This window comes from Pollachius pollachius (genome assembly GCF_949987615.1).
Source record: "Pollachius pollachius genome assembly, chromosome: 1".
NCBI classification, from domain to species: Eukaryota; Metazoa; Chordata; class Actinopteri; order Gadiformes; family Gadidae; genus Pollachius; species Pollachius pollachius.
Window position 1 is genome coordinate 29,138,564 of NC_136934.1, and position 20,784 is coordinate 29,159,347.

The 20,784-nt window shown below is 44.7% G+C and overlaps 1 protein-coding gene across 1 annotated transcript; it reads left to right on the plus strand.

The window, feature by feature from the left end:
* The first annotated feature begins 11,300 nt into the window (after positions 1-11,300).
* glipr2l (GLI pathogenesis-related 2, like) lies at positions 11,301-20,293 on the plus strand. Its single transcript, XM_079754725.1, has 5 exons — positions 11,301-11,735; positions 15,891-15,999; positions 17,512-17,615; positions 18,674-18,751; positions 19,716-20,293. Exons 1-5 carry the CDS (start codon positions 11,723-11,725, stop codon positions 19,889-19,891), a joined length of 480 nt encoding a protein of 159 aa, XP_079610851.1. The 5' UTR covers positions 11,301-11,722; the 3' UTR covers positions 19,892-20,293.
* The last annotated feature ends 491 nt before the right edge of the window (positions 20,294-20,784 follow it).

The window sequence follows — 20,784 nt, forward strand, 5'->3', positions numbered from 1 at the left end:
CCCTTGAAATAAAAGCCCAGGAAACGTGGAGCGGTTTAGGCCTTTGATAAAGTTCCTTGTTTACTTCCAAACTTGTAAAACTCTAAAAACATACAAAACATGAATTTACAATCTGCTCATGTAAATGAATATACAATATACAAAGCTACGATAAACTAAGCAATAGCATTAAACAAAAGAGTATCCATTAACATCTGACTTTGTAATCCCGCTAGCTTCAATGATAATTTTACACTGTAATTCAATGGGAAATGCTACCGCGATTAGCATTGGCGATTTATAAGTAAACCTAATCATTCCGAAATTAAACAAACATAATTGTTAAGCCACATAAATGATTCGAATGCTTAAGACATCAATACTCACGGACTAAGACTTTCTCAGGACAACCAAAAAGAAAAAGGAACTGACAGGCTGTGCTCTCTAGTCTTGCATTAAACTAGGTAACACGGTAACTATGGTAACACAGGAGGGCCAAAACACATCTCACTCATGCAATGCCATTATCAACCACTAGCTAAGCAAAAACAAATAGTGGGGGCAGAACAAATAGAGTCAGAGTTTCTGAGGGTACATGTGAAAGCGACCTCTTGCTGCACCCACTCCACACTGTTTACAGAGCAGGGAGAATCCCTACCGCCCCCCCCCCCCCCCCCCCCCCCGGCAGAGCCTCTTCCTACCCCTCCCCCCCACACCAACACACCCCCTGAACCCCCCTCCTCCCCCAACCCCTGCCAGAGCCCTTTTCTCGCCCAGGTTCTCTTTCTCCTACGCTGAGCCTTCAGGACCAGAGCGTGAGGATGGTTCTCTTCTAAAGGTATAAATGTAGAAACTATGAGAGGGGCGGGTCACCATCAGCAGGGAGGGCTTTAGCGTGGACATAAGAGAACACCACCAGTGCTTAGAGAACAGCCAGGCTGTCAAGCCCCCCTCTATGGTTGAGTTGTTAAATTAGTTGCGCAGGATTGTAAAGTCCAGCTGGACGGCTGGCAGCCATAGCTATTGCGCTACGGAAACTTGTCCAGGCGTCTCTCTGACTCAAACACAAGACTGCAAGTTGTGCACTTCCCTGTGATTTGGGCAGTCTCTCTCTCTCTCTCTCTCTCTCCCTGTCTCTCTCTCTATGTCAATCTTGCCCGCTCTCTCACTTTCCCTCTCTCTCTCTCTCTCTCTCTCTCTCTCTCTCTCTCTCTCTCTCTCTCTCTCTCTCTCTCTCTCTCTCTGTCTCTCTCTGTCGCTGTCTCTCTCTCTATGTCAATCTTGCCCACTCTCTCACTTTCCCTCCTCCCTCTCTCTCTCTATCTCTCTAGCTCCCCCCTTCTCCATCATGTGCTGGTCTTTTTTTAGATTTACAGTGGCGTCTCCGTCATGACCCTTGCTCTGCTGGTGCCAATGAAGGGCCTGTAAAGTTAATGGGTCTGATCCAATCTTTTCTTGTAACAAACATTACTTGCTCACACACACACACACACACACACACACACACACACACACACACACACACACACACACACACACACACACACACTTTCTCATTCCCTTCTATCTTATTTCTCTGCCCCTGTCAGGCTGTCTTCCTCTCCCAAATATACACCCCTATAAGCAGCCACACAGCACACACATCTATACAGAGCAGAGCACAGTAGAACATTAAGCTTATTAGAGATCCTAATTAGAATAAGTAGAGCAATAATCTTTGGTAAGAACCCTTAAAAGGATGTTGCAGTCTGGAGCATGTAACTGCAGTCTGCAATGCATTGAATGAATTTACACTTTAAAGATATAATCACAGTACTCACATTGGTAATAAGTATTCATGCATTTACATTTACATTCAGTACTTGAGTGGACCACTTTATCCAAGCGACTAACTAAGTGAGAACAATCAAAGAATTCAATCAATATTGGAGTAACAGCACAAGTGCTGCGCAGGCAAGTATCTCTAAAGTACCTTGACTGATTACAGGACAGCTATCGGGATCCCAGAACAAGTGGAGTTCTTTTTTCATTACTTTATTATTGATGGTTGTCAAGTGCTTAACAGCAATGCATGGCATCAACATTACCATGTGGTGTGTTCTACATTGAGCAGCCTAGTTCTACATTGTAGTCTGCCTCAGCATCTAAAGTACATTTTTTTTCGTATCCAAGTGTATGAAATGTAGATGGAAAAAACAGGACTTCACAAATCCTGTCAAATGGCTTCTCTTTCTTCCAGAAATTTCCATTCTCAGATTTTTCATCTTCCTCTCCACGCCAATCTCCCCCTATCTATCTCTCTCACGGTGTCTCTCTATCGGATGGCACTCTCTCTAATCCCCGCTGACATCAAATCACACTGTTGTACAGAAGTCCTGGCGGTGGTGAATCCATAATTCATCCATGTGTTACCACACGCTGCTGAATCTTTCCCTCTGACATGTTTAATAAGAGCTATCTCCCTCCCCTCTCCTCTCTCCCCTCCTTTCTCTCCCTCCCCTCCCCTCCCTTCCCTCCCCTTCCTCCCCTCCCTGTCCTCCCCTCCCTGCCCTCCTCCCGCCCCACGGAGGTGCCTCGGGGGGGATCAGTCTGACCCCTGAGCCCTTCTTTGGATCGGATCAATCGATGTTGACTCGGATCGAAGTTGTGTCAGCTGAGTCTGGGGTCTTGTAGCAGCTGCTACAGAAGTGCTGCGGTGGCTGGCGTTGTGGGGACACACACATTGGTTGTTTTGAGAGTGAGGGGGCGGAGGGTTTGGGGCTTGACAGACGGCAGCTAAATGCTCAGTCAGTTTAGGAAGTGTGATCCGGCAGCCGCGATAACGAGCTATGGGATGGTAATAATAAGATGTAATGGGTGTTAATGGGGTGGCAGGGACGGGAAGACGTAAGGACACCGTGGGTTAATGTACGATCGGACAGGACAGAGATGGACACACACACTGACACACACATACACACACACACACACACACACACACACACACACACACACACACCCCACACACACACACATACACGCACCTGCAAGAGTGGGTTTGGCTTGTGTGTGTGAGTATATGTGTATGTGTGTGTGTGTGTGTGTGTGTGTGTGTGTGTGTGTGTGTGTGTGTGTGTGTGTGTGACTGCACACTTCCAGAAGTAGAGCTTAGAAGCCCTTAATGAGATCTGAGTTGGTGTTACCTGGGAGGAGGTCTTTGATGAAATATGTGCAGAAAGAGAAAAGATCCTGTTGCGTTTGTGCGTGTGTGTGTGTGTGTGTGTGTGTGTGTCTGTGTGTGTGTGTGTGTGTGTGTGTGTGTGTGTGTGTGTGTGTGTGTGTGTGTGTGTGCAGGGAGGAGTTGTGTAAGCATGAGGATAGAAGTTAAGGTTATTCAGGGGTGGGTGAAGAGGTCTCAAGTTGATGTATAGAGATTGCCTGGAAAAAATAAAATTGAGGAAACGGTGACAGAAGAAGAGAGAGAGAAGGAAAGCAAGAGAGAGAAAGGGAGAGAAAGCGAGAGAGTGAAAGAGGGCAAGGGAGAAAGAGAGAAGGAGAGTGAGAAAGAAAGGGAAAGAAACAGGTGGAAAGAAGGAGTGGGAAAGAGAGAGAAAGAGAGTGAGAGACAGCAAGGGAGAGAGAGAGGGAAAGTAACTGGAGAAGAGAGAGAGAGAGAAAGAGAGAGAGAGAGAGAGAAAGAGAGAGAGAGAGGGAAAAGCTAGATAGGAAAGCTAGAGTAGTGAGCAGTGACAGGGAGCATAAGGGAGGACATACATTTTTAATCGAGAGGAAAAGTCCTGTTCACTGCAAAGAGGAGAGCAGATACTGGAGATAAGATGGTTACACAGATCTACCATGAACTCTGTACCCAATACACACACACATACACACACACACAGACACACACACACACACACACATACACACACACAAACATAAACACACACACACACACACTAACACACACAACCACCACTTCTGCCAACCCCAACACAAACAAAGAGAGAAATATATATAGAGAGAGACAGACAGAGAGACAGACAGATACCGATAGAGAGAGAGAGAGAGAGAGAGAGAGAGAGAGAGAGAGAGAGAGAGAGAAAAGAGACAACATGCATACACACACAAAACCACACACAAACACAAAGTGTGTGCATGCAGACATTCTCAACACTTAAACTAATTGCTATGAACAGTCTCATCAGTGGAAGGCATGTGGTCTGTTCCACAGTGTGTTTGGAAAATAATGGATTGCAGTGGAATTATAGAAAACCCCATGGGGGTGTGTGTTGGATTACAGTTTTCCTTCCTCATAATCAGCCTCAAATCCTCCTTTTTAAATCTAATACACTAATTCTAATTACTAAACACAAGCTTCAGTGAGCTGACGACTGGTCTCTACTCCCTGGGATGGCTAGAGAGAAGAAAGAGAGGAGATAGGAAATAAGAGGGAAAGAGAAGGATGGCAAGTTGAAAAAAATTGCTTAAGAAAAAAGTTTAAAAAGGGGACTTCAAGTAAAAAGGGATGAGGGGTTAAAGAGAAAGAGAGAAGCAGATATCCTTATCGATGTGTCATTTCATCAAGACAAATTAATTTGTGGCTTGGTATTAATGTTTGCGGAGCTTAATTATTAGAATTACATCCACACAAATACAGCACATTGGAAACAGAGCCCCTGCATTCAGCTATCTATGTTGCAACGCAAAAAATACAAATAGTGCATACTCGAGCCTTTTGTCATTCTGGGGACCATCAAAGAAAATAACCAAATCCATCATGACGACGTCCTGGTGTTTCCATTGTTCACGTTTAAAGGAAAGCATATCTGTCACTGTAATGATGTGTGTTTTGTTCCACTAAATTGGTCTGAATGAGGGTGTTTGGGTTATAAGTACAGGCCGTTACTTCTGCCTACAGAACACATTGTTATCGAGAGGCTCCTCGGATGTATTCTCCATCAACGGGAACAACAACCAGGGGAACAACTAATGCTCATACTTGGTTTGGCAACAAAAAGCCGTTCATTAATCACATTGTTTCCACCACACTTAAGCAGGGACCCCCCCAAGGTGTGTGGCAACTCACAGAGGAATCAGAGCAGCCCCAGAAGGGTTGCATAAGGTTGTACTGGCAGTGACGTGATGGAATTCCAGTTGTGAACATAAAAGGCGATAGGAGTTTCATGATCCCCGCAGGGCGGCCTCCTCTCTGCCCCGCTGTTATCTCTCTCCCCAAATCGGAGCTCCCAATTGGACGCCTACGCCTCAACACCCAGGATTCAGGGTTTGAGGGGTACACTACACCACAAACAAGCACACACACAAATTATAGTGCGATGCAAATACAATGTAGAATTTAGCAGCACATTATCACACACACACACACACACACACACACACACACACACACACACGCACACACACACACACACACACAAACACACACACACACACACACACACACACTCATATGAAAATATGCATGCAAATGACCTTACACGTACACACACATACATACATGCTTTTATGAAAACACATACACACACACACACATACAATGAGAGGGATGCAAAAGTAGTAGAAATACACAAGAAACACACACACACAGACATCACACCTACAAACACAGAAACAAATACACAGGCACAGACACACACACACATAAGGCTGTGCGTCCTATTTCAGGATGCTGTCAGCAGAGGAAAAGAGGCGAAGGGAAACACAGGATGAATTCTCCTCCTCCTCATTCCATCACGCTGCCTTGACACCCCTATTTACCTGGCCCATCTATCTCTCCTCTGACTGTCTCCTATCTCTCCCGTCTTCACTCACACACCCCCACAACCACACCCACACACACACACACACACACACACACACACACACACACACAGAAAAGTGTGGCTGTGGTTGTTGGGGTGTGTGAGGGTATTTGTGAGACTGGGTGTGTTAATCACCATGCAGGCCATCAGCATTCCCCCCTCTCTCCCTGTGTTGTTAAGACACAGTGAGACAACACGGCCTGGTCAGACCAAGCGTGGCCCATCAGGGGAACCACTATGAACCACACTAGACGGCGCTTCATGAGGCCTTCCAGTGACGTCGGCCTTTCTCGCAATCCCATGCTTGATCTGAATGCCCCCTCCAACACCCTTACACCTTTTTCTTTATTCTATTCTATTTTATATCTATTTCAGGCCCACAAATAATTTGTATCCTGTCTCGCTCTCGTCGCCCCCACCCCCACCCATACCCTAGCCGGTGCGCTACGTGTGTCTGATGGCTTCTCACCACACACCTCTACACAGCCCCACAACAGCTATATCCGCTTCCAAAGAGGAGGGCGACACTTTCATTTGGGGAAACAAACAGCGCACCATCCAATTCTCCAAACTCATTTCTTCTCCGAGAGAAGTGGCTGCTATCTTTTCTTTTTTTTCTAGGGAGGGGAATCCGCACGCACACACACACACACACACACACACACACACACACACACACACACACACACACACACACACACACACACACATCGGTTGGAGAGAAAATGCAGGTTTACAACGACACAAATGGTCTTTGTCTCTTGTCTTTCGCTTTACCACCCAGGGCCATGTGGTCATGCATTTTCTCTATATTAGATTTGGAAAGTTCAGTCTCCCAGGTTTTCTATGATCCGTAACGGAGGAAAATAAAGCAGGCAGGTACAGAGACAGAAGAGAAAGTGACGATTTTGGAGCCCAGGCGTCCAGCGGGGAGCTGTTGACACACACTCCAATAACCTCACATTGAACACAAACATGTTGCATATTGACATATCGTTGTCGGCAGGGGTGTAGGAATGAGTTTAACATTGGGGGGGACACATATCGGAAACCTGACAGATCCGTTGATGGTTTGAACAGAAATATGTCATAAATTAACTACACTGAAAAAATTCGCAAATATATTTTATTCTACTAAAAAGATACATTTGTAAATGTAAAGGAAAACACATTTTGAATGGCAGTAATGAACTGATAAATATCAAATCAATTATTTAATTGCACGCTCAATCATTCAGTTTTTTAGAATAAGAAGCGGTGACAAGACGCTGTGTTGCGCTTTCAAAATAAAAGAAAATATTTTTCTCCCCCCGGTATAATTTTTAGGTGGGACAAATGCGCCTGTCTCCAATATTGGAGGGGACATGTCCCCTCCGTCCCCCCCGGTTCCTACGCCCTTGGTTGTCGGCAAAAGCAGGTTTGCAATCGATTTCTTTCTTTCTCTCTAAGGAAGTCTCTGGAATCTCTCCCATTAACAGCATTCTCTCCTTTCAGATTCTTCGTCTACTGGATTACATTTGAGTGGTATTCTCAAAAAAATATTGTACCATGCAGTCAAATAGAACACGGTTAAGTTTATGTTTCTACTGTGTGCTTCAGGCAAAGTCAACAGTATAAATCAGTCAGCAGAGGTCAAAGGCCAGGAGCTGTTAACAGGGGCCAGCAAGTAGAAATGGCAAAAAAAGATCAACTCTGATCAAGCTGATTCTGTATTGCAGAAACAAGACGCTTGCAAACCATGACAAAGAAATAACGTTAGCACAATGAAATTCAGATTTTTTATATTTTATTTTAATTTTTTCATAACCTGGTTATTCATATTTATTTCAATTTTGTGTACAGCTGTCATGAAGGTTTGAGTTTAAACAAGCAGATGGATAAATGTTTTTGCATTCTGTAGTATGCAAGGGTGCATGCTTAGGAGTTTTACCTAAATGCAGGCAACACTAACTCAAAAATCCCATGCCACATCTGTAAAGATGTGGCATGTGATTTTGACAGCGTGTGTGTGTGTGTGTTTTTGTGTGTGTGGGGGGAGGGTTGCGTGTGTGTCTTTTGGAAAGGCTTGACAGGCTACTGATGGGCTAACATCTTTTTCCCAGACAGTCCATCTTCTACCCCTTTCTGAAAAATGACCGTACACGAAAGCTCACACCATGAGACACAAGCACACACACAAACACACACCCAAACACATACACACACCCACAAGCATGCACATACCCACAGGCACACACACACAGGCACGGTTAGTATAATTAGATATGTTGAAGAAGACTCATTGGGGTTTCAGACCATTAATTAATTAACTGTTACATCTCAACATTTGTCTCAGTTTTACTGATCAAACCAGAAGACAGATTGAGAACAGTGTGTTTGATGGAGAGAGCATTGATGGCCTCCATTGATTTGAAACGAAGAGGGCGGGCGGGTTGTTGGGAGGGGCTGAGGCTGTGTTCTGAGCACCCATCAGAACGCAGGACATCAATCCACTCGATACAGCAGTGAGGTCAGATCGAGGCGCCACTGTTACTCCACTTTAGATCTCATGCCACCATCAGTCTGTCACCTTCTTACCACCTCCTGCTGTTTTTCAATCTCCTTCTCTCTCCAACACACATATATATATAATATATGTCCAACTGACAGACACATCCCACTTCGGCTCGGCCACTGTTTTACCGGGCTCGTGGCTGCACTGCATCCATTTTACGAGAGTGCGTGTGTGTGTGCGTGTGTGTGTGTGTGTGTGTGTGTGTGTGTGTGTGTGTGTGTGTGTGCGTGTGTGTGTGTGTGAGAGCGAGTGTGTCTCTGCGTGTGCATACATAATGCACTCAAACCATGACTTCTCTGCATGCAAACCTAATTAATACTAATTGACGTGACAGTGGCCTGTGTACGTGTATGTGTGTGCGTGTGTGTGTGTGTGTGTGTGTGTGTTTATGTGTGTGTGTGTGTGTGTGTGTGTGTGTGTGTGTGTGTGTGTGTGTGTGTGTGTGTGTGTGTGTGTGTGTGTGTGTGTGTGTGTGTGTATCTGTGCCTGCATAAAAATGGGCATGGGAGGATGATTTAATTAAGGCAGCAGATAGAGCAGGTGACTTGGGTTAATATCCTATATGCACTCTGCTCTCCTCTGGACATCGTAATTGCTTGGAGCACATTAAGACCTCTATTGACTGTGATGGCCTTTTAAGACATTACATTTCAGCTGCTTAGTGTCAGACAGGAGCCAGACAGCTTTGCATACTGTCCTTCTCTATCCTTAATGTATTTTCTCATTGTCTTAAACCATCTTAGCTATTGGTTTATTATTCACTTCCTCCTCCTCCTTCTTATTCTTCCTCTTCTCCCCCTTATTCTTCTTTTTTCCTCATCTCCTCCTCCTCTTCCTCCCCTCCACCCTCCCCTTCAGCTGGGCTACTCCTTGCCTTTATCTGCATAATTGGATGCCCTGTAAAAAAAAAGAAAGGAGGTACTTCCACCTCAACGGTGTGGGCTTGCTTGATGAGGCTTGATTGACAGGTGATTAACTCCTCGTAACCCATGGAATAACTACTTCCTTTCGAATGGCAGGTACAATCAAATTGAGGCCTGGAGATCTCTCTCTAAACTACTTCATGAATGAAATAAGTCGTCAGGTCCAGATATGTATGTGAATATTAATATATATTCTGATATGTTTATAAATAGAGATAGAATCATCTATATCAGTCCTCTCTCAACACCTCCGTCAGCAGGCTTTTCCGCTGTAGGTCTTAATGAGGATGGAGGTGAAGAGAAGGGAGTTATTAAAAAGTCCTCACTTCTTCTCCTGGGAGCACTAAAGAGGAATTATATGCAACAAAGTGCACTTACATTCTCGACTGGAGTTATTTCACATTTCACTTGCCATAAATCCACAGGGCAGCAGTGAGAATGTGGGGAGCCAGGGGAATCCGTTTTTCTCTGGGAACAATCACGCTGAGGAGGAATTTCTTTATATTTATATTCTGTACATGTAACATGTGTAGATTGGGTGGGGTGGAGTAATGTGTCACAGGAGATGGAAGCAGTGGCGAGTGTAGGGGCGTGAAGGGGGGTGTTGGTTGGGGTTTGGGCAGGGCAGGGCGGGGCAGGGGAGGACGGCGGTGGGTGATAGAGCGAGCGGAAAAAAATTAGAGAGGGGCTGCTGTCCCCGATTACATGGGAGAGGAGAGAAGGAGCGGAGCCTAAAGGTGCAGCAGACACATCCTATGTACAGAGATAAATGATGCCGTAACTGAATGTATCAATGGCTGCGTGCTGTCCCTCTGAAACATGTACATCTTGACAACACTCTCTCACACACACAAAAACACACACACAAAAACACAAACACACAAAAGCAAACACACGCACAAATTCAAACATACATGTTCATCCACATGCATGCATACACACACAAATCCCCAAGTATGAATATTCACACACACATACACACACACATTCATGCATGATCCTATGTGCATATAATCTCTCGATCTCCCCCTAAATTTTCCCACCAGTTGGCTGGTTTTCTAGAACTGTCAATCAGCTCATGTCTGTCCATTATTATGAATTAAGATGTACAGCTACAGAGCCCATGTCCTAGGGCGGTTGAGAAAATGTCTTCTTCCAGTTGTCATGCTTCATCATGATGCAGATGATGACAAGAGTGGGCTGCAATTCATCTGTTATAATAACACTATCCAGCTAATGAGAAATCAAGTGGCTCCACTTTTCACGTGGATCCCATCTTGTCCACTCATGTTAATAAGGCAGGATGTCACAGCGTTGATTTAGTTGGATTTATAACCGCTTCCCCCATTGAACATGATCGTATGAGGCTGCACTGCCACCTGATGGTACATGGAGGTATTACAGAGGGCTGGATGACTACTTCCTTTTTAACGTCCTTCTATGCTCTGACAGACATATTTGTCTCGTGTCTTATATTCTACTGTAGTCATTATAATGACCACGCAACCAATAGTTCCTCCTTCTTTAAGAGACAACTGGTGTTGACTCAGAACTGGGAACCTAGGGCAGCTTGACCTCATCTGTAAAAGCAGCTCAGGTGTGCAGGTCACCAGGCGATTTAAGTCAAAAGTAACAAGGTAGAGCAGAAGTAATCTCATCAGTTGTCAATCGTCTCATAATACATACAAAGTGTATAGGTTCAACATTGAGTAACTTTTCATGCCTGCACACTTGGTGTCTGATTTGCTTTTCTAGAAAAGTCAACAGGAAGAAGAACTTTTCAGATGTCTTGACTGGTTGACTGGTGGATTGTATGGAAAGGCAAGTCTTATTTGTTTCATATTTCCCAGCTTCAGTGGTTAAAAGTGGTTTACTAATTGGGAAGTAACTGTTTTCCATGGTTACTAGATTATTGGGAAGTGACTGTTTTCCATGGTTACCAAGATTATTAGGACCATATAAGGGCACGTGTCACATAGTCATGATGTCATCAGGCCGACTGACTGCAGTGCAGGTTTCATTAGTAGGAATGTAGGGGTTGAAGACGGTTTGTGATTCTGTTAGTGTGTGTGACTGTGACAGAGAAGCAAGAAGATTGTTTTGTAATGCTGGGGTTGGCTGCAGGCAATGTGAGGGGTAGAGAGGGAGAGCCTTGAGAAAGGGTGGCATCTCATTGACAAATGTTATGCCTGGAGTAGAATTAGAGCTCTACAGGAAGTTAGCAGAGCTGTAGTAAAGTTTGTGCTTGAGGGGATAGGAAGGCAACAGAGAAAACAGCTTACACAAGACGATAGCCACTGGCAGCTTCTGAGGAAAAGGTGCCAGCTGGCAGAAACCTCGACTTAAAGATAGAGAGCAAAGCAAAGGAAACGAAAGAGACGAGTAAATAACCAGGCGGAGGGGGATTGCTTGATCCAATACTAAACTCATTACTGTACCACCAGGAGCCTTTCTGTGTCAGCACTATGGGAAAGTCAGGTAAGTGTCAATTGCAACTTTTAATCAACTTCATAAACTTTGCCTTTAGACAGAACTTTGCCCTGTCACCAAACAGTTTGTTTATTTGCTATTTCTGTCTCTCTAGATTCTCAGACAACGAAAGTAAAAGTTATGGTGGACTTTTTAAATATTTTTATGTTTAATAGTTTGGCCAAGTAATCCGTGAATACACTTTGGTTTCAGTGATTCCTAGTCCTCAACGTCACATTTGTATACAGTTTAAAACACAAACACCAGCTCAACTGTGTTGCCAATGGCTTGACTGTGTGTCTCAGTGAATGGTCCCATTATGCCCAGTGCTCATGGCTACAGATGACCAACAGCCCAGTGAGTGATAGGCACTGGGGGAACTGGTTGTACATGACATGCTTTGTCATCAAGTTGTATCAATATCAACACAGTGTGTGTGTGTGTGCGTGTTTGTGTGTGCGTGTGTGTGTGTGTGTGTGTGTGTGTGTGTGTGTGTGTGTGTGTGTGTGTGTGTGTGTGTGTGTGTGTGTTTGTTTGTGTGTGTGTGTGTTGCGGATGCTTATCCAGGGTGACCAGATCTCAACAAACCAAATGTGTGGTAAAGTGTATGATTGTTTTGGACACATTAGCGATACTGAGATGTTAGTATTGCTGAAATTGTTATCTGCCTTTCTAATTAAAAAAAAAACATAAGGTCGCTTCATGTCCTACCCCCCCATGTGACACTGAAAGACCCCGCTAATAATCACCTTGCACCGCCTCCACCCAGGTATAAGTTGTTTGTCTTTTTTGAGCTGCATTTTCTTTTCTTTGGGGTAGTTTCCGCCTAAATCTGCATCGCTGAGACTCTGTGGTGACTTGCGCTCTTTTCGTGTTTGGTGTAGCATCGCAGGTCACAAAGAATGGGACTTGACCCACATGTGCACAGTTTTATTCAAACACAGCCCGAAGATAACAGCATGTTCTGGCTTCTTCACAGCACAGATAAAAGCCTTGTTTTAGAAAGGCGTCGGTCTTGAGGTGGTTAGACTTTTGAAACCTAGAGATCAAAATGTGGGACATTGTCTCGACATGTGATAAAGGGATAAAGCTGCTGTGTAGTCCAGCATAAAGCGGGACACCAGGCAGATGATTAAAGGGGACATATTATGAAAATAACACTTTTCCTGGGATTTGGGGTGTTGTTTTGGGTCTCTGGTGCTCCCACACGCATACAAACTTTGAAAAAAGTCTGTACATGATTTTTGAGTGAGATATGTATTTCTGAATGTACCCCGCCTACAGTTACCAAATGAGCGAGTCAGTTTCGGCGCCCCTCCTACGTAGGAAGGGGAAACATTTGAATATTACCTCCCACTTCCCCACCCCTCTCCAATCAGAGCATTGCTAAGATTTTGTGGACCAGCGGACGAGCACTGGGCAGAGATGTTCGCGCATTTCAGAAGCAGGGATATGCCGCTGGCGGGGGGAGCTCGGTGGCAGTACGGCAGCTCCGGTGGGCGGAGCTTGGCGGCAGCCAGGCAGCTCAGCTCCGGGAGTACAATCCCTTTCTCCGCCGTAGCTGCCGGAGGAGACACGTGCTGTGTTCCAATATCCATACTTTCATGAGTACACTTAAACGTAGTACACTATCCGCACTCACTAAGTGCGCTGATTTTCAGATGTCAGTGTTCCAAATCGAATACTCTGTGGTGCACTAACCGAGTGTGAATAGCCTTACAAGCCGTTTAAAAATCTGCTCCGTATGACATCACTAGTGGGCGTATCCACCTAGATCTGGGCTGGATAGATGAGCAACGTTTACTTCAGTCCACTGGGTAGGCTGGTAGTCTGATCTATCCAGCACAGATCTAGTTGGACACGCCCACTAGTGATGTCATATGGGGCAGATTTTTTAAACGGCTTGTAAGGCTATTCACACTCACACCTGGTGGTATAATATGTCCCCTTTAAACAAAGACCTTGAAAGATGGTGCTATCTACAAGAGAGACGCAGAGGAACTTTCCTTACAAGGCTTTGGTCGGGATAAAAAACAGGTGGTCAGCAAAATAAAGAATACGTTGGCGTTTTGCACTTAAATAGTAAATCGCTTTTATAGCCCACTCAGACGGGAACTCATTCTTGCATGCGGGTGTCTTCATTCATAAAAAAATTAAAACATTCGGGAGTAGCCTATGCAAATGATTCTAAAGAGGTCTACACTCCGTGCGCAGCCCCGCCTTCTCCAGTGAACCAAGAAAGCCTGCGCGGTGACGAACAGGGGATTTGACCCCCTCGGTTTTACACAAGAAACTTGAGATAAGACAGTGAAATCGCCGGACGTGCCAAGCTGCAACCAATCCGGCTTGGCAGTGTAAAAAGGCCTATACATCATCCTGCCCAACAAGATGGGCAGAATCTAGACCAAGCTCTCCTAATCGGGTCAGCAATAGCCGTGTGTCAACGCCCAGCCTCTGCGTTTGAATGATAATGAATTTATGGAATGTTGCATTTTTAATGGTTACACCAAAGATTCTAGACTAGAGAGTGCGCGCAAATCAATGAAACCTTATGCAGAATCAGATAAAGCCGGCTCTCTTTGCTGCGCAAAGCATGTTTCAGAAATCAGCACATTAAGATAAATGTAGTTGTCACACAAGCTATTTTTGATTTTTGTTATATGGAATTATTTCAGGGGGGAATGCTGTGAAAAAATGTACGCACAGTGCGTTCAGGATTAGGACAGATATAGCATATGTCGGCCTAGGCCTAATCAATTGTGTTTTAATATATTTAGCATTCATATTATTGCAGTCTATTCTTTTCATAGGCTACTCTGCTCTTGGCCTTGATGGGGAGATATTTTAACCCTTTTTAACCCCATTTTCCTGCGACATTCCTGCGTCTCCCCCTCCTACAGGGCCCATTTCAACACCGTGTCAGTGGACAGTTACAATCCTACGTACGTCGTTAGTGCAGTGCACGCACATTCATGTTAAGAGGAGTTTCGGGAAATGCTCAGAGAAATTTACGATGGTTCGCAATAACCATCGTGAGAATGATTGTACGAGCGTGGATCAATCGTTATCGGGAAACGAGGCCCAGGAGTCCACAAACGGCAACAATCACTTCTCCTCCATGCTGTGGTTCACTCTGACAGCTCATTGGTCAATGGGCAGTAGCTCATTTGCATTAAAGCTACAGACACCAGAAACAGCGCATTCTGAAGGGACTGAAACAGAGGGGAATAGCGGTAGGCAAGATTTTTTTTCCTAAAAGCTATTTCGTGCAAACAGCTTCAAAAACATGTTTTCTGGAACTCAAATACTATGTTTACTTGTTGGGAAAACACCATAATATGTTTCCTTTAACCATTGTTGAGAGAGGGCCTGTCCAGCTGGTTGCAACTCGACACTCAAGTTTATGGTTTTGGATTTGTCATTGATTAACGTGCTCGTTCTCTTACTGTAATGTTAATACAGCTCTCTCAAACTATATCTCTCTCTGTCTCTCTATCCATATTTCCCTCTCTCTGTCTCGCTATCCATAACTCTATATAAATATATCTGTGTCTCTATCCATGTCTCCCTTTCTCTATCTCTCTGTGTCTCTCTATCCATATATCCTCTCTCTCTATCTCTCTGTGTCTCTCTATCCATATCTCCCTCTCTCTTTGTCTCTTTATCGATATCTCCCTTTCTCTCTATCTCTGTGTCTCTATCCATGTCTCCCTCTCTCTTTATCTCTCTCTGTCTCTCTATCCATGTCTCCCTCTCTCTGTCTTTCTATCCATAACTCTATATCTATATCTCTCTGTGTCTATCCATATCTCCCTCTCTCTATCTCTCTGTGTCTCTCTATCCATATCTCCCTCTCTCTGTGTCTCTCTATTCATAACTCCCTCCCTCTGTGTCTCTATATCCATCTCTCTCTCCCTCCCTCTCTCTCTCTCTCTCTCTCTCTCTGTCTCTCTATTCATGTCTCCCTTTCTTTATCTCCCTGTGTCTCTCTATCCATATCTCCCTCTCTCTGTGTCTCTATCCATATCTCCCTCCCTCTATCTCTCTGTGTCTCTCTATCCATATCTCCCTCTCTCTGTGTCTCTTTATCCATGTCTCCCTCTCTCTATCTCTCTGTGTCTCTCTATCCATCTCTCTGTGTCTCTCTATCCATATCTCTCTCAGTCTCAAAGCAGTTTGCGGAGGAGGTGTTGAGGAGCCATAATGAGTACAGGAGGAGCCACCAGGCCCCCCCACTGAAGCTGAGCAGCAAGCTGAGCAGAGAGGCTGCCCGGTAGGGACAACCTCTGCACGCACGCACGCACGCACACACATGCACTGACGCACACACCAACACGCACAAACACGCGCACTGACACCCACGCACATGCACTGACACATACACCAACACACACACACACATGTCGGACGCACTGATACACACGCACGCACACACATGCACTGACACACACACCAACAAGCACACACACGCACACTGACACCCACACACATGCACTGATGCATACACCAACACACACACACACGCTCGCACACACTGACACACACGCACATGCACACGCACTGAAACACACACCAACACACACACAAACGCCCACGCAATGACACACAAACAAACACACAAAAATTAATGCGCACGCACTGACACACACCAACACACACACACACACACACACTCACACCAAATACGCTGCACCTTTAGCAGCCAGTCGTCTCCTCCTTCGCCTGTCAAAGGGATGAGGGATGAGAGTGGGAGTGACAGACAGAGCCCAAAGGCCTCCAGTCCTGTGGGATGACTCAGAGGAGGGGATGTATAACCAGATGATATGATGACAGCCTACGCTCACTATTTGTTTGTTGTCACTAATTATCAAAGTGATGAGTGTGTGGGGGTTGTCAATATCTCCAACACCATAGAATACGTAATCAAGGAAAAGGGAAGAGAGAGGTGTTGCTGGGGTACCTGATGGACTGTAATGCGGCCAAGTGGGCTGATTAACATGCTATGCTGAGCAGCTTTAATTAGCATGTGGGAGCCGCAGAGCGCCGCTATGAACAGACGAGCAGCGTTACCATCCCTGAAATGAGATGTTTGATCAGGATGTGCACAAGGTGACAAGCGCATTGCAAGGTTTTATTTGATAATTATTGTATTCCCCTCGCCCCCCATGTCTCTTGCTATTTCCAAAGTAAAGAACAGGAAAAGCAAGGTTGTCAGGCAAATTAAACACACTGTTGCCTCATATATAATCACAATAAATGGTAAACCGTGTGGGGTCACCAGAGTATAGAGAACAGCACCGCACAAATCTGTGCTGAGGAGCTGGTTAAGGCTGATCCTTGAGGACAATCCTGTGTGTGTGTGTGTGTGTGTGTGTGTGTGTGTGTTGGTTTTTGTTTCTGCGTGTGTGTCTGTATGTCTGTAGGTTTTTGTGTCTGTCAGTGTGTCTATCTGTGTGTCTGCAGGGGCGGGAGTCACAGTCATGGTGGTTGTTAGTGGGGGTCATGAGGTCATAGCATTCGGTCATGAGTTCCATTGTTTGGCTTGAGAATGTTAAGGTTGGGGCTTAAGCAGAAGAAGGTGAAGTGAGCAGCACAGTGCCATTGTTGGTGTGGGTGTTAGTGGCAACACACGTTCAAGAAGAAAAACAAACCAACACATGGTCAAGAACACAAACACAACACATGGTCAAGAACACAAACAAACCCAACACATGATCAATAATACAAACAAACACAACACATGGACAAGGACACAAACAAACAATGCCTTCTTCTCTTCCTCCAGCTATGCTGAAAGTCTGGCCAGCACGCGCATACTGAAGCACAGCGTGGAGTCCAGCAGGGGGAGCTGTGGAGAAAATCTAGCCTGGGCCTCCTATGATCAGCCTGGTAAACACACACACACACACACACACACACACACACACACACACACACACACACACACACACACACACACTTGCGATATACACACACACTTGCGATATACACACACACACACATACATTTGTGATATACACACACATTTGAGATATATACACACCCACACACACACATTTGCAATATACACACACACACACACACACATTTGCGATATAAACACACACACACACACACACACACACACATTTGCTGTACACACACAAACAAACACTATATTTCTTAGTCTTAGGTATGAAATTACTGGCAGCTAAGTTAAAATAGGTGATATAAAAACATAATCATCTCAGCCTTCCTCCCTTCCTCACTGGGAGTGAGAGGAACATCTGTTACCCGTTTCCCCTTCTCTGATGACTCACTGCAGAGATATGGACATGTGATACCACTTCACACACCAAAATGCTCCCCTCCCCCATTTTCTCTGGCATTTAGAAGGCTTTTCGCACATATATGATATGCAGCCAAACCAACCAGGGAAGTGATTACCTGATAGGAAAGACATTTACTGGGAGGGGACTAACATCTACATAGCTACCAGAATATTTCTAAGAAAATTCCCTTCACTAATAGTTAACAGATGGCAATGGCATTCCTCACTAATTTCACTCAATAATGTGGTCTTACATCTTACCTACAGCCTCTTTAAACAAACATGACATTGCACCAGAAATTCTATCCAGATCTATAGTTCTATCCAACGCAATTGGATAGAGCTACAACCAATCAAAGCAACAAAAGTGTAATCAGTGACAGTCATCTTAGTTGTTTATGAAAAAGCCTCAACGGCACTCCCATAGGGCATCATGCTATTAAAGCTACCTATTAAAGCCCGTATTAAATAAACCGTTGTGATTGGCCCCACCCGGGACGGGTCTACTGGAAATGTTTCATGGGAAGGCAGATTGGTCTGATTCCCCAGCTACCTTAAAATAGCATTGACAGTGTGTTATCTGCTGTACATTACACATCATGACTCTGATTCTGGCTATCTGTGCTGTGGGCTGCAGGGAAGGATGTGGCGGATCGCTGGTATGATGAAGTGAAACAGTACAGCTTCAACAACCCTGGTTTCTCTTCCGGTACTGGTAAGTCTCTCTTGCATGGCTCTCTCTCCCTCACTCGGCTCTCTCTCTCTGTCGCTGTCTCTGTCTCCCTCTAGTCGTTTTGGGGTTCCATTTTCATCTTGCATGCGAGTGGGTTTAAAAAAATAAATAACAATTCGGAGTATGCTAATTATTCTAAAGAGGTCTACTCCCCATGCGTAGTCCCGCCTACTCCAATGAAGCAAGAATGCCGGCTCCGTGACAAAGGCGGAATATACCCCCTCGGTTTTATACAGGCAAGACATTGCCTGTATAATATAGGGTGTGCCAAGCCGCGACCGAACTGGCTTGGCAGTGTAAAAATTCTCTCTCTCTCTCTCTCTCTCTCTCTCTCTCTCTCTCTCTCTCTCTCTCTCTCTCTCTCTCTCTCTCTCTCTCTCATTACTCTCTCCTATCTTCCATGTATCTGTCAATCAGCCACTCCAAGCTGCATGTTTGAGACTAAACACAGTCTGTTTAGTCTCAGGGTTCTGCAGAAAGCAGCAGTACCAAAGGGAAATGGCATGGAATCTTTCTATCCCAAACATGACCAAACACACCATCCAGAGTTGTGCATCTTCTAATTGTTTATGTTAAGTATAAATAGTCCTATGTGAACATAAATAAAAGTATTAAGTTTGTGTGTGTGTGTGTGTGTGTGTGTGTGTGTGTGTGTGTGTGTGTGTGTGTGTGTGTGTACAGTAAATATATCAAAAAAGTGTGTGAGCAAGGAGGAAGGAAATTTAAGTAAGTAGGAAGGAGTTAAATGTTTGGATTGAGATTTGTTCTCTGTAAATATTTTAAGGAAGTAAGTGGATCCCATGGTGCACTTAGTCAGTTATATTTCATCAGCCCTCTGTCTCTCTGTCTGTATCAACACGTCCACCGTCTATGCATTAACACGTCCAATACCCGCCTGCGATTTCCTTCAACCTCTTCCTCTTTTTATTCTCTTCGCTCCATTAAGGCCACTTCACAGCCATGGTTTGGAAGAGCACCACCAAGCTGGGCGTTGGCAAGGCCACCGCCTCAGACGGCTCTTCTTTTGTGGTGGCCCGCTACTTCCCAGCAGGGAATGTCACCAACAAGGGACACTTTGACAGCAATGTCTTGCCAGCCAAAACTACCACAGCTACACCTTAAAGACATATATTTCACCTTAACGGGCTGATTACCCGGGTCTACAGAGAGGGCAGCATCAGGGAGGTTTGCCTGCCCTTAACCTTACCTTAGTGGGAACAAAAGCCACCTAGGATGTGATAACGAGCTGCACTTCAAACAGTGGATAATGTGTTGATGTGTAAATAAAATGTAGAAAGATAAATGCACTAATGTTTGACTTTAATGATGCAAAGCTTTTTGTCTGTTGTATAGCTTACCATTAAGTGAACTGTGTATTTCTAACATTCAGATGCATATATGCTAGAAATATAAGAAAAGTATAAAGAGGATTTCATCCAGTGGAGGAAAAATGTGGCCATTGAGGAATAAGGACTATTTGTCTCCATCAAAGCCATGCTGAAAGCCACTGCTCTGAAGCAGAGCCTGTCCAATAAGCACCTTACTAGGTGCGTGTTTAAATATTCTAACTTACAATAAAGAAGTTGTTTTGACAAATGTTTCTCCTTGTGTCACGTGTTTCTGCTACATTTCATTCCAACATAGCTTATTGGATGTTAACAGTCATGATTGTAGACGCTGATGTCTTCGGGATTCTGTGCATGAGGGAAAAGCTTCAAATATTATTTTACTGGGTTTGTGGGCGAGCCAGTATATTTAGTACAAGGTCCGTGGAGGCAAAACCAGGTACCTCAAGTCTTGAAAAAATGCAGACTTTGGAACAAATGCACTGATGCACATAGAAAGGATGGTTCCTAGACTAACATGACTCTAAACCTGTTGAAGAAAAGGCACACGGTGCTAATATGAGAGGATAAATAACACATAGTTCATTGTGGTTAGAGGATGGGTTTGTGCAGTTGTATTAATAACAGCCCAACGGCGATGTACAGGTTCTCACAGACTTTATTGAGCAG